Source organism: Ochotona princeps, chromosome 9 (genome assembly GCF_030435755.1).
Source record: "Ochotona princeps isolate mOchPri1 chromosome 9, mOchPri1.hap1, whole genome shotgun sequence".
Taxonomy (NCBI): Eukaryota; Metazoa; Chordata; class Mammalia; order Lagomorpha; family Ochotonidae; genus Ochotona; species Ochotona princeps.
In genome coordinates this window covers 55,565,125-55,580,003 of record NC_080840.1, presented here as the reverse complement: position 1 = coordinate 55,580,003, position 14,879 = coordinate 55,565,125, and the positions used below count along the sequence as shown (strand labels likewise).

Genomic DNA, 14,879 nt, shown 5'->3' with positions numbered 1-14,879 from the left:
ATTTTTCTATGCCGTGGCTGAGACCCTAGGGATGCGGAAGGCCAGGAAGGGGTCCGCTTTGGCATTTCTGTATTTATATATTTGATCACATTAACTCCAGACAAGAAACAGACAAGAGAGCAAACTCAAAAAGACAAAAAAAAAAAGTAAAAATCCTTGAGTCCTTTGCAGTTTCTAATTGTTACTTAGGAGAAAACTTTCTAAACAAAATTGTCTCGCATAGAAAACATAAAGCTCAGAGTGTGATCAACACAGATCTGTCATTCTCGGCAAATCAAACACCAGTGTACACACACACACACATACATTAAGTATATCTTTCTTAATGAAATCCAGCCCCTGATCTCACGTCCCTCCACTCCTGTTTAAAACTCCACCAGAACCGCTTCGGAGCAACTTGAACGTTAGAAAACATTACAAGTTGAAAAGTCTCCACAGGAAGTGTGTGCTACCTAATTTTAGATCAGAGTTAGACTGATTGACAGACTTTAGGGAAAAAAAAAGGATTCTTCCCCCCCCTGTACTTGTTCACTCTCCCTCAGTACGGATAAATTCTGTTTGCTATTAAACCTGTACACGTTTGTAGAAGACTTTACTTTCATTTAAAGGAAATACAATAAATTATTTATTTGGAGAGATAAAACATTTAGTGAGCCTGAATTACAGTTAACTGTCATGTTAGTTTGACTAGGAAAGAGCCATTTACCGAGAGTGCTCTTAACCTATTACTAACTTAAAGGACAGGAAGTACTTCAATGGCACTGTAATACCTAAAATAGCATTTTTTTAACTGGGTAGAGTATTTAAACAAGATTTGTTTCTACGACATTTCCTCACCAACAGGAAGCAGTGACAGAAGAATTTCCAGGGTGTTTACTGACTTCTCTTAGGTGCTTATTTGCACAATGGAGCATGGTTGATGCCTAACCAAGTGGTACTCTTAACTTCCTTCTAATGCCACCCTGGCACTTACGATGAGGGCTTGGAAAAAGTGTAAAAGAATTGCTTCCTGGTATTTGATGCTGTTAAAAAGGCAAACCGTGTTTTTAACTGAAGTGTGCTGAAAATGAGCCTCCAAATGTAGTGAAATTCCACTCTTCATGGAAAAAATCTTTTGTAATTTATTATTGTAGCACTGATGTTATTAAAATGCATGGGCTCTTCATAGCTCCTTCAGAGGACAAGTTGATTTGACACATGGAAAAATCATAAAGCCTGAGAAGTGAAAATTTCAGAAATCAAGTCTAATTTTCATTTTGTAGAACTTTTATAAAAATGTTTCTGACTCATTTTCTGCCTGAAATAGTTTAAACTACTCAAATTGATGTGCCTAATTTGAGCATTCAAATAGATGCCTAAGCAAAATGTCGCAGTATCTTGGCAAACTCTTTTAGAAAAAGGCATTAATCTTTTTGTCTTGCAAAGGAATTCTGCCTAACAAAATAGATAGGAACTAGAAGAACTTTTGATGACAATTAAGTCTTTTTTTAAAGATTTATTTATTTTTATTGGAAAGGCAGATTTACAGAGAGGAGAAGAAACAGAGTGATCTTCTGTCCGCTGGTTTACATGCCAAATGGCCACAACAGCTGGAGCTGAGCTGATACAAAGCCAGGAGCCAGGAGCTTCTTCGGCGTCTCTCATGTGGGTGCAGGGTCCAAAGGCCCTGGGCCGTGCTCTACTGCTTTCCCAGGCCACAAGCAGGAAGCCAGATGGGAAGTAAAGACACCAGGATACCAATCAGCGCCCATATGGGAGAATTTTAGCCACTAGGCTATTGCACTAGGCCCAACATTTAAATCTGATCAAACTGTAGGAGAGAAAGGTTTTGATTAGAAACCTAATCAGAGGAAAATACCACAGTCATCAGATTTTGTTGCTTAAACCTCTTGGGAAGGGTTTAGATATTCTGAACTTTATTTCTCTGTAGAAAAGCATTTAATGTAAACAAATGTGTATTCCAAAAATTGTCAAGCATTGAGCACAAATCAGTATTAACTGTGAGGCACAAGGTAGAGGACAAATTTCATAATCTGTTTTTCCTAAGCTAAACTTAATGAAGTCAAATAGTACCCTTTAAAAAAAAAAAAGATTTATTGTTTTTATTGCAAAGTCAGATATACAGAGAGGAGGAGAGACACAGGAAGTTCTTCCATCCAGTGATTCACTCCCCAAGTGACTGCAACAGCTGGAGCTGCACCAGTGCAAAACCATGAACCAGGAGGGTGCAGGGTCCCCAGGCTTTGGTCGTCCTCAGCTGCCTTCCCAGGCCACAAGCAGGGAGTTGGATGGGAAGTAGGGCTGCCGGGATTAGAATCAGTGCCCATGTGGAATCCCGGCATGTTCAAGGCAAGGACTTTAACCGCTAGGCTACCCTGCCAGGCACAATAGTACCCATTTGTTATGTTTCTGTAAAGAACCACTTCTTTTTTGTATTATCTGTTTATTTTCTGAAAGAGTAACAGAAAAAGAGATCTATCTGCTGGTTCACTCTGCACATACCAAAACCAGGAGCCAGCAACTGCCACCTGGGTTGCCTGCATGGGTGGCAGGAACCCAAGTACTGCGACCAGCTCTGTTGCCTCCCAGGCGCGCAGGAAACTGGATTGAGGAGATGGACAGGAGTCAGTCCTGGGCACTCTTGGAGTAGATGCTCTGGTAGAATGTCTGAGTCTCAAGTGCAGGCTTAACATACTGTGCCACAACACTGTTCCCCTCCTTCATGTAATAACAAACAACACAAGCATTTTGCTTGGCTTTCTCAGGACAGATTTATGAAGTAACTTAGAATGAGGCTAACACGTGATTGGATTTGATTGATTTTTTTTTTTTAATTTGGAAGGCAGTTGTACAGAGAAAAGGAGAGAGAGACAATCTTCCATCTTCTGATTCACTCCCCAGATGGCCACAACAGCCAGGAGCTTCTTCTGGGTCTCCCATATGGATATGGAAGCCCAAGGCCTTGAGCCATCCTCGGCTGCTTTCCTAGGCCATATTAGGAAACTGGAATGCAAGTGGAGCAGCTGGGACTAGGATGCATACCATATGGGATACAGGTGCCAGCAGACAGAGGAATAGCCTGTTAAGCCACCACTCCGTCCTCCTAGATTGACTCTTAAAATGGCAAGAATCAAAATTTCAGGGGATCAGAATTCGTTCTAATACATGTTTTTGAGAAATAAAAACAGATCAGAAGCGTTAGATTTGCAACTTTAAATTGTTTTAATGTTATTTTTTATTTATTTGAAAGATGAGAAAGAAAATCAACACCTTGACTTAAACCATCCAAATATACTTTAATGTACATAGGGGATTACAGGGTCACAAAGTAATACCCCTAAATCCTACCATTAGAACTCTAGTACTTTCTGAAATCTGGTCACTGTTTCTTTTTGCTTTGTTTTGTTTTGTTTTTCTTGAAGATCTATTTGTTTTTTATTTGAAAGTCAGATTTACAGAGAGAGAAGGAGAAACAGATCTTCCATGTGCTGAAAGGAGCCTGGAGCTTCTTCAGTTCCCCACGTGGGTGCTGGAGGCACATTATCGCAGAGCTGGATCGGAGGCGGAGCAGCCAGGACTCAAACAGCACCCATATAGGATGCTGAAACTGTATACAGAGGCTTTCCCCACCACACCAGGGTGCTGAGCTAGTTTTGTTTTGCTATCAATGATAGTTTCAAGTATTTATGTAAAATGAGTGGAAAGGTGAAGGCTAGTCACATGATGTGGTTAGTCCCTGTGATATGCACCTTAGTAAAAACTTTCTTGGACATGTATCTGGGGTTAGGCTCGTGAAAGTGTATCCATTGAGAAAAGTAGCCTGCTTTGTGTTGTGCGTATGATTTACACATGGGCTTACTTGGTTGGGTTATTTCTCATCAAAGGCAAATGCAATGCTTTCCTGGGAGGCAACCTATTCATTACAGCCCATCTCCGTAACACCATGCCCATGGAGCCTAAAGAGCCTTTGGGGTTTTTCTTGTTTGTTTGTTTGTTTGTTTGTTTGTTTTGTTTTTAAGAATACAGTTCCATAGTCTCAGGGATTTCCCCTTCCTCCCTACCATTCCCCGCCCCCCATCACACACATAGTTTCCCTTATATTATTAAACACTTAACCCAGGGCAGCATTTTACTAGGGAAATTTGGCTTCCTGGCACTGAAATAAAATTCACAGCTTTAATTGAGCCTCTTTCTGATCTCTATAATTATTAAAAACCTTTTTGATTTTTACCAGTCATTGTTAGGAAGGGTTTTTCTGAGGAAGTAATGAAAATTCCAGAATTTTTTGTGAGTACGACAGTTAGTGTGGTATGTTAGCATGATTGGAGGAGTTTGTCTTGTTGGCTGAGAGCACATTGCTGAGTTGCATGCACTGTTCTTAGAAGGCACCAAATATACTGAGAGTATCAGTTTGTAGCTTATAGATGAGCCAACCAGAATAAAGTGAACTCACTTCACATTTGCACTGAAAGTACACAAAGGCAGGTTTTTGCATTCAGAGGAACAGAAGTGGTTCTGGGGCCCGGCACAGTGGCCTTGCGGCTAAAGTCCTCACCTTGAACATGCCAGAATGTTCCTAGAACATGCCGGTTCTAATCCCAGCAGCCCCGCTTCCCATCCAGCTCCCTGCTTGTGGCCTGGGAAAGCAGTCAAGGATGGCCCAAAGCCTTGGGACCCTGCACCCACATGGGAGACCTGGAAGAAGTTCCTGGCTCCTGACTTCAGATCAGTGCAGCTCCAGCTATTGCAGTCACTTGGGGAGTGAATCAATGGATGGAAGATCTTCCTCTCTGTTTCTCCTCCTCTCTGTTTATCTGACTTTGCAATAAAAGCAAAATAAATCTTTAAAAAAAAAAAAAAAGGAAGTGGTTCTGGATAGCTGAGTAGCCTGAGTTGCCCTCCACTCACCTGAGTGATTGTGTGCCCCAGCGACACGATGAGGTGGGTGACCTGAGCTGCCTGCTTTTCCAACACACTATGACCTCTATGTTACAAGCTGCTTTTGGGATTCAGCCAAAGCAGCAGTGGTGTGCTGCCACTCTGCAGGGAAAGCTGCGTCGCTGTAAGAGGGAATGGGCAGTGCCATTCAAAGGAGCCACATCCTTCAAAAGATTGTTTTGTGTGGCCTCAGGAGTGCTAACCTTGGAACCATACCGCCACCTAAGACACAACTTTCCCGTCTTTGGTGCCTCACCCTTTTGTTAGAAATGCATAACTGAAGCAACTAGAAAATGGTCTTGGAATTGCTCTACCAAAGCATGAGGAATTTCCTGAAAAACTCATCTCCATGTTATTGGCTAAGAGTTGTCTGAGAAGAATCAGAAAAAAAATATCAAGAAGTGTGTCCTTGTTAACTTTCGAAATATCTGTACATCCAATCAGAAACTTCTCAGAGATAATGTGGTTGCCAAGTAGAAAAATCTTCGCAAACCCAGCCTGCACAGGGGTGATAGGAGTTATGTGTAGCATACAAATGGAAGCCATTGTGCTTTCAGCGGAACTCATCATCAGGTACGAAGGCAGACATGAACTTTATTTGGCTGGCCAGTGTTGATGAAAGGTCTGCCTGTGGTCACTTCAAAGCCCATTCTGTGACCGTGAGGAACTGCCTAACTTTAGGTACCTCTACCTACACATCAAGAAAACGGTTCTCACCACTTTCCTCATTAGAAAGGAATCAAAGCATTTAACTTGGCCCTTCTTGCATATGGTTGACACTGCCTGACTTTTAAGTACCTGGCACCTGGACAGACTTGACTTGAAAGGGTATGCATAGCAATCACTTTTGCTTCCTGGAGAAAAGTCAGGTGTAAAATAGTGGTGATCCTTCCCTCATTGTTTTAATGGTGATACTTGGAAGGGGAAAACATTTGAAAGGAAAAACCTTATGGAGTAAATTATGACTTCTGTAAACTCAGGTTAATAAAAACAGTGGGGCAGCCAGTTTTCTTCCTGCTTCCCCATATATAGTCACATAAATTAGTGACTGAGAAAGTGTCATTCAAAACCGAAAGTACAAGCAAAAAGGAACCACCACCACTGAAAAAAAGCAGTATCTAGCTAACTCATGGCTGCTTTAGGCCTATTTTGCATTCCCCCTGCCCTACTCTTTTAGAGGGAAAAAGTCCTACAAGGAAATTAGCTTTTATTGAATACTGATTCATGACAATTATGCATCACATTTTATATGAGATATTTTTGTGTGTTGCTATTTCTTAGGGAAATTTAATCACGAAAACCTAGACCTGAACTGTAAGCCAATAGTCTACTTGAAATTAATTGGAAAATGCATACTTATAATTAGCTGAATGATTAGTGTAAAATAAAGGAGAATTTATAAATTGCCAATGAGTCACAGTGCTGGAAGAGTTTTTGTGTTTTTTTTTTTAATTCAGTCATCTCTTTTTATAGATGAGAGAGTTGAGGATCAAGAGATTAAATTACTTGTCTTTAGTCAATTTAATTTTTAACAAGATGATCAATTAGCTCCTAGACCCGCTGTTGCCAGTAGTCTGTATCTCTCATTTGGCTCTGCTGCCTTATACCAGTTTGGGTATGTAATTGCAAATGGGCCTTTGGGGTCCACTCTTGGAGTAGGACTGGATAAATTCTTCTGTTTGTTGACTACAGCCTGGCAGTGAGCTGGACAACTTGGAGGAGATTTTGGATGATTTGCAGAATAGTCAATTACCACAGCTTTTCCCAGACACCAGGCCAGGCGCCCCTGCTGGATCAGTTGACAAGCAAGCCATCATCAATGACCTCATGCAACTCACAGCTGAAAACAGCCCTGTTACACCTGTCGGATCTCAGAAATCGGCATTGCGAATTTCACAGAGCAGTGAGTATGAGCTAAATTGCTGGTTATGCCAAGAAATTCTCATATAATCACTATCAGAAACAGGGATTGTTGAAGTCTGCTACAAACAGCTTAGTCACTTCAAGTTCTCTGTGATCAAATAGCACCATCTGCTGTCCTGATCTTTGCAAACAGAATTTAGAGTGGAGCCTAGTGAGCAGTGGCTCTCTGGCGTACCCTTGTGGGTGATTGGTTCAACTTGGAGTGGCAAAGCTGACCTGCGTTGATCGGTTCTTGTCTTCACACATCGATTTTAGAGTAGATGTGTGTTAGTGTACAACTAAATAGTTAAAATGTTGAAAATTACAGTGTTGGCTGATTTTGAAAAATAACAGACTGTTTTACACAGTTCTCATGGCTACATTTTTTAAAGTGCAGGGTACATTCTTTAATTACTACAAATAGTAGAATTATCTGATAGGTCTAAATGCAAAAAAACTATAACATGGCTTGCAGGAGAACAGGGAACAGTTTTTCAGTATTAAACTGGTCAGTAGAATGATTTGCTTCCTTGTAGTGCAGATTGCCCCTGAACCTAGTCAGAAATGACAACCATCTGCCAAGAGCATGTTAAATTACTAGATCTTTTCTCACATGATTCTGACCATTCAAAATAACGAAGAAGAAAAGAAAGATGACTATTTATTGACTCACAAACCTGCCTGTTGTTTAGAGAGTAGAAGGTTAATTAACTCTTGAGAGTCAAATTGTGATAATGGTTAAGTAACGTGCCAGATGGTTCATGCTGTTAAACCAATAGCAGTAATGAAGATCTGTGCAGACACTTCATGGTTTCTCCAGGCTGGAGTTCCTGATGGGAGTCGCATTGTTGAACAGTCCTAGCCAGATAGCTACCTGATAACTACACCTGGGAAAGCTGTCCTTCAGCTCGAATTTCCATTTGCAGCCCTAATTTGTCCAAATATTTTATTCCTATTATTGATATTCAAGAATTTGCTTTCTTTTAAATATGCTATTTTGGACTATTTTTTATAGAAAACTCAAACATCAAACTACAGGTTATGTGTTACTAGTATAATGCTTAGGGTACAATAAATGCTTGTGAACTCAAATCTCAAAGTATCCAAAATGTAAAGAAGTTATATACTTAGAATGAGGTAGACTCTTCAGCTTTATTTGAATATTGTTTCAAGTAACAGAATTGACACTTAAATATTTTTCACTTCCAATGAGAGTAACCAGCTTTAATCTAACTCTAACTCTTAAGACAGTGGCAAATTGAACATCCAAGCCATACTGTGTATTTATTTTGGTGCTATATTCAAGAGATGTTTATAGCTTTATAGCTATGGAAAGCAGTGCTCCTAAGTTGGACTGATTTTTTAAAATCCTGTTATTGGCTTATTTAGTAAGTACAGTTGATTATTATCAATTATTGTGGAAGAAAATACATGGCAAATAATAAGTGCATCTTTCTCATTTTTTATTTTTCTTTCCCACAAAATCCAAAATTACAGACTTGCTGATCAAATTAAACGTCTGCATTCTGTTGCTTCATGTGTTTTTTGTCTGAATTTGTCTTTTATGGAGGTAGTTGATCCCTGGTGTACCCCTACCTGCAGTTTATAGGCAGCATTTTCCCTTAACCACTACTACTGTTAATCTTCTTTTCCATTATCCTATATTAACCTTCAATTTTTATTTGTTTTCTCCTTAGCTTTTAATAACCCACGACCAGGGCAGCTGGGCAGGTTATTGCCTAACCAGAATGTACCACTTGACATCACATTGCAAAGCCCAACTGGTGCTGGACCTTTCCCACCAATCAGAAACAGTAGTCCCTACTCAGTGATACCTCAGCCAGGAATGATGGGTAACCAAGGGATGATAGGAAACCAAGGAAATTTAGGGAGCAGTAGCACAGGTAAGGGTTCAATGCACTGTTGCTTTCTTGGTGGGTTACTTAACTTATTCATGTTTTTATCCACATCAAACCAGAACTTCTCTAGTGAATCTTTTCTGTTCAAAACTATCATATGAAGTTAAGAAAATTTTGAATTTTCCCTGTGAGAATGTCATATCAGAAAATATTCCAATAAGCTGAGTATTTTATTCTGTGACTTTCACTTTGAACGGGTTTCTAATCCTTCATCCTATGGCCTGTACTTATCTCATTTGTCCCCCAGTTCTGGATATTTCAAGGTACATGTAAAACACCTTGTGGACTGCTGCCTGCCAGTGGTGATGTGATTGCTCAAAACAATTTTTTTTGCTTGTTTCTTTGTTTGAAAAGCAGAGTGTTTGGGAGAGAAAGGGAGAGTGTGAGGTCTTTTAAATGCTGTTTCACTCTCCAGCTGTCCACAACAGCCAGGTCTGGGCCAGACTGAAGCCAGGAACCAGGAACTCCATCCTAGTCTCGCACTTGGGTGGCAGGGCCCAAGCACTTGTGTCATCTTCTACTACCTTTTCATACACGTTATCAGGAAACTAGATCAGGAGCAGTTCAGCCAGGACTCACAATGGCACTCCACTATGGCATGCTGACTTCCAATGAGCAGCTTAGCCCACCATACCGCAGTGCCGACCCCCACAACACCGCGCACACAGTGAAAACTTCTTATTTATTGACAATTTATATCTGGAGAATTTTACTATAAAATTTTATTAAAATGTGGCCAACCTTTTATGCTTGTGGCAATATACAAACATACAGAAGCAGTAGCAACTTTCAGGTCTGATCCAGGATTGTGTTGCCAGAAGCTGCCGGGGCCTGATTTGGACCTTGAGCTGTTCTGATTCAGGCATCAGCCATGTTGTAGCAGCTAATATATTCCCAAACTGCCATCCCATTCAGGTTCAAAACCATTACAGCAGCATTGGTGTTACTGCTGCCACAATCTGCAGTTAACAGTATCTGTTGACCACAGATGTAGCAGGGTGCTGGCTCCTCAACTAAAGGGCTGCTCCCAGCTTTCTTCGTTTGTCTCAATGAAGTATAAGAGACAAAGACACGGAAAGAAATAGATATAAAAGCCTAACAGTTGTGGGTGCTTTTATTCTTGGTATTTTATTTTTAGCTTATTCTTTTACCCTACCCATTGCCATTCAAATAGTTAATTGAATGTAAGGGTTCAATTTAAGGGGGAAAGCTGGAGCCTTTCTATTATTGGGTAAGGCATCCATGGGAAGCATGGACTGTACCGTCTTAACTGATTGATTCATTGAGAAAAGATTGGAAGCCTCCTGTGTCAGGCACTAATTAGTGGCTGCTTCCCTAATTTGCGCAGTCCCAGAAGTCATGTCATATTCATGTCATGTTGGATACATTAAAGTTGTGGAAGAGCAAAGTTAACGAATGGGGTCAGTGTGGCTCCTTGTGAGCAGTGTAGGAGATCTGCATTCTTGGAGTCTTACCTAGGACTTTGGGGATTCAGATGTGTTGGAACCCGGGAAGCCAGGAAGCTGCCAGGATCCAGGCAGCAAGGTCCTCGGCTGGCCTTGCTCTGCATCACAAGCTCGGGCTGAGAGCTGCGACCCGGGGCCTGCTGTATTACTGTAGTTGAATCCTAGATGCTTTTTTCCCCTTATACTTTTAGATTTCCCAGAATCTTGTTATTTAGATTACATATTTTGGGGAAATAAAATGCTTTTTGCCCATATTACCCTTGTATGATTCAAATCTAACCTTGAAATAATGCTTTTTAAAATACTTACTAATGTAACATTCCCTAAGTTTTAAAATCTGAAACTAACTACCCTTCATCGTTTTCTTAATATATGGTTGTTTCACAGATAAACAAAGCCCCATAAGCCTAGCTTTTGCTATGTGTTAAATACCGTGTTTTTAATTGCTTAACACAAAGCTAATGAAAGCAAGCCATGTATCTGAAAACCAGCCTTTTATACACCATCACTAAAACACTTGAAAAATAAAGGAACTTCATGTGGGGTTTTTATCCTTTACAATGTCGAGTCTTAGCCAAGGTTTAGCCATGGCTAGCATGCTGAGGCCGAGCCAGAAGGGTCATACACTTGATCTCACTGGGCAGGATGCTGCATTTGTTATGTGTCCTCAGATAACTTAAAATCTCAAGCATGAATGATTTTCTTGACATCTCTTCTCACCCCTCCAGATCTGTATCATAGGAATGTGCTGGCCCATGTATACTGAATTAGCAGGAATTCCTTCACCTTGATCTTTCTGGCAAAACCAGCGATCTTGTATAATTGGAGTACTAATACTCAGTTTTTACTTTGTTCCTCTTAGCCTCACCTCCCCTTTGGAAAGTAAAGCATTGACGTGTGTCTCAGCTAATGTGATTCACTTCCTGAGGAAGGAAGTTGGGGTTATCCACTTGCCACAGCACCTGTCTCTAAGTACATATGGGAACAATTGTAACAGCTTTTCCGAACTGTAAAGACCTGCAAGTCCGTGTTACTAAAACTTTGTAGTAATTGCCAGGTCTTATTTCTTAGCCAAGAGCCCACAACTACCCCAGTGAGGTTGTCAGCTCTTGGGCTAACTGTGGATTGCAGAATGATTGTCTAGTCATCTGGTGTTCACACATGTAAGTATGTCTCCTGTCACTGTGCCAATCAGTTGTGTTTGGCTTGCATGCAGGGATGATTGGTAACAATGCTTCCCGGCCCACCATGCCGTCTGGGGAATGGGCACCGCAGAGTGCAGCTGTGAGAGTCACCTGTGCTGCCACCACCAGTGCCATGAACAGGCCAAACCAAGGAGGAATGATTCGCAACCCAACCGCCAGCATCCCCATGCGACCCAGCAGCCAGCCGGGCCAGAGACAGATGCTGCAGTCTCAGGTCATGAACATAGGTAAGCTCGTCCCCGTGCTGTCTGCTTTTTATGTTTGTGCTTGCTTTGAGTGGAGTGTCAGCTCCTCGTGTTCTTTCAAGACACGCTAATCCCCTCAAGAGAAGGAGCTCTTGTCAGTGGGGTTCTGCTGGAACTCTGTATGCAATCATAGAATCCTAGAATCCAGAGGGTTTCCACTTACTGGAGGAAACCAGCTATCTTTGGGATGCTTTATTTTTTTTTTATTAAATTCCCCAAATTCAGCTTTTGAGAGAAGTAGATTTTACAGTGTCAAAACTAGAAATGTCTTGTATAAATAGTGTTGCATAAATGCAGAAATAGTCAGGAAAATGCAATGGTTCCTTCTAATTCTGCGTGATCAAGTGACTCCTCCCTCCCAGGAGCTTAATATGCAGAACCCTGGGCCACCAGGACAGGCCACTCCAGGTCCTCATGGAAAGTGCAGGTTCTTAAAGAACATCTCCCAGTGGGAGAATCACTTGATTTGGAGATAATCTGGTGTGTGTGTGTATTAGTGTGTGCATATAGAATAGGCAGATGTGCAGAGACAACAAAGACACTAGAGATGACCAAGTTTGAAGCTTTTCAGGAAGTAGAGAGTGATAACTGATGGGGTTTCTTCTTGGTGGAATGAAAATGTTCCATAATTGATTAAGATGATGACTGTTCCAACTCTGAATATATACCATAACCCACTGAGTTATAGACTGATTTGTATGGTATGTGAATTATCTCAATAAAGCTGTACTGTTTCAAAAAAAATTAATAGTCTGTGCAGCTCATGTGTTTCCATTGACACTAACTGTCCTCTTACACGTTAGCATAATTCAGATGGGTCAATGTTTATGTCTTTTCCCTTTATTTCACAATAAATAAGAGGTAAATCATTCACAGAAAGATACCAGGATTGTTTTGACAAGACGATGCGAAGTTGTCGTCCTGACTCCAGCATCAATTTCTTGCCTAGCGATTTAATTGTTCAGTGAATTCCAGCTTGTTACTAATAGATGACATTCATTTTGCTTTTCTACATTGAGTGTGCTGAAAGTAATAAGTGACTCCCAGACACAAATTTAAACAATTTGGGAGTTTAAGAAAAATGTTAAAAACACCCAAATTCCTGCATACAATAAAGCTGAAACATTTAAATAATTGTTAATTCATTTTAAAATCATTATAACAAATGCTTTATACCAAGAAGCCCAATTTATTCACATTCTTCACTGGAGGGCTTCTGGCTTTGAGCTTGAAATATGGCTTCAATAAGCTTTATTTTGTAGGTAAATGTCTGATTTTTAGTGCACTTGACAGAAAGCAATCCATTATAATGGAAGGCAGGTCTACAAATAATGCAGGTAAAGACCCCATTAGCTTTAATGTCCGAAACAGGCCTACTAAGAAAGAGCTTGTCCTTGTCTGGGCCTCCTCTCTGCTCTGTCCTTTCCCCCTCTGAAAGTGCAGTCAGCAAGAGTTTAGGAGCCAGTGATCCAGCCCAGCACTTGCTAGGAGTGTGGGCCAGCGCCCAGTGTCAGTGCAAGGCCAGTAGCTAAGACGTTCCACCTCCTTGCTGTTCTCCTTTCACAAGAATACAATTGATGTTATATACAGTGTGACATCACAAGGGATTTAGTGTGAAAACACGTGAGATACCACCACTCGGTTTGAATCTGGACATTAAAGTGGCTCACAAAAATGTGAAACTTTGCTACTAAAAGAATTTGTTTATTTTTTTAATAAATTAGTGCTGATTCCCTCTTTGTTTCAAATACAGTAAATATCAGTGATAACACACAAATAAAAGCTTTTTTAAGGTGATAGAAGGCCTTTAAGTCTATAACTGCTGGTCTGAATATGTCTTTATCAGCCTCATTGTTGTCTTTATATCAAAACCAGAATTTTATCTCATTTTCACCCAGATACTGATTTACTGCTTCTGTCCTTTGCATTTTCCATAAAGCCAATGTTTCACTTTATATTACGTAGCAGAAGCTAATACTTGCTTGATGACAACATGAAAGGTTGTGGTCTTTATTCCTCCCTTTTTAGGGCCATCTGAATTAGAGATGAACATGGGGGGACCTCAGTATAGCCAGCAACAAGCGCCTCCAAACCAGACCGCCCCCTGGCCGGAAAGCATCCTGCCGATAGACCAGGCATCTTTTGCCAACCAAAACAGGTGAGTCCTGAGCACGCAGGACGCGGAGGAGAGCAGTGGTGGTTCTGTGTGACCTAAGCTCTTTGGGAACCATGCCCGAAGGTGATCCTTCCCTTGGGATAGCTGATTCCGCTTCATGTTGTGACTGTTCCATTTCTGGTGCAGCTTCTTACTAATGATCTGGGAAAAGCAATGTAAGATGGCCCGATTATTTGGGTCCCTGCCATCCACGTAGGAAATGTGGGTAAAGCTTCCAATTCCTGCCTTTCACCTGGCACGCACTGACCATTGCAGCTATCTGGAGGTTGAGCCAGCAGATGGAAAATCAGTTTCTCCCTGTCTCCCTCTCTCTATAAGTTACTCTGTCTTTCAAATAAAAAATAAATAAATCTTTCAAAAATAAGTTGCAATTGTTAGATAATAAATATAATAAGTGGAATGGGAGGTGGTATGTATTATAAATGCTGTAAGAGAAATATAAACAGTATCATAAGATATTATCCAACTGGGATGACTGGGGAAGCCCTCAGGGTCCTGAAGACAGAGGTGTGACTTGCAGAGGCAGAGAGGTAATAGGGCCAGTGCAGCCAGCAAGGCCAGCCTCCCCAGGGGCTCAGGCTGCACACTGAGCTCAGGATAACAGGGAAGCAGCCAAGCTCATCTTATGTGTACTTCAGCAACAGCAAGCAAAAGGCAGCATCAGAAGGTGTAAGTGGAAGAACAGGTTTTTGTAGATGTTTTCTTTCTCATTTCTGAAATATTCTGTGTCTTTGCTGCAGTGTGGGAATGGTTTTCCTTATCCTTGTCGGTATTTGGGATGTGTGTTGTGTTCTGTTTGTGGATTCATGCTTCTCATCAGTTAGGGAATATTTTTAGGCATTTTGTCATTATATTATGCCCATCTTCCACTTCTGTCTATTCTTTCTGGGATTCCACTAAGACCTCCATTAACCTTCTTCTACATTAGCTTAAGTTCTAACCTTCGTACATCTGAGTTCATGTACTTTTCATGTACCATAGTACAGGATGGTTTATTCATGGCTATATCCTGGTTCACTAATTCTCCT

The 14,879-nt window shown here is 41.0% G+C and overlaps 1 protein-coding gene across 6 annotated transcripts in view; it reads left to right on the top strand.

The window, feature by feature from the left end:
- NCOA2 (nuclear receptor coactivator 2) overlaps positions 1–14,879 on the top strand; it is a 279,142-nt gene that overhangs the window by 229,669 nt on the left and 34,594 nt on the right. For 5 of the 6 annotated variants that reach the window (XM_004588032.3, XM_058668721.1, XM_036498444.2 and 2 more), the window contains 4 exons: positions 6,631–6,841; positions 8,538–8,744; positions 11,442–11,657; positions 13,704–13,833. In XM_004588032.3, the coding sequence (XP_004588089.2) occupies positions 6,631–6,841; positions 8,538–8,744; positions 11,442–11,657; positions 13,704–13,833 (764 nt within the window). The remainder of the gene's footprint in view (positions 1–6,630; positions 6,842–8,537; positions 8,745–11,441; positions 11,658–13,703; positions 13,834–14,879) is intronic. The other variant, XM_036498445.2, reaches the window with a different exon arrangement.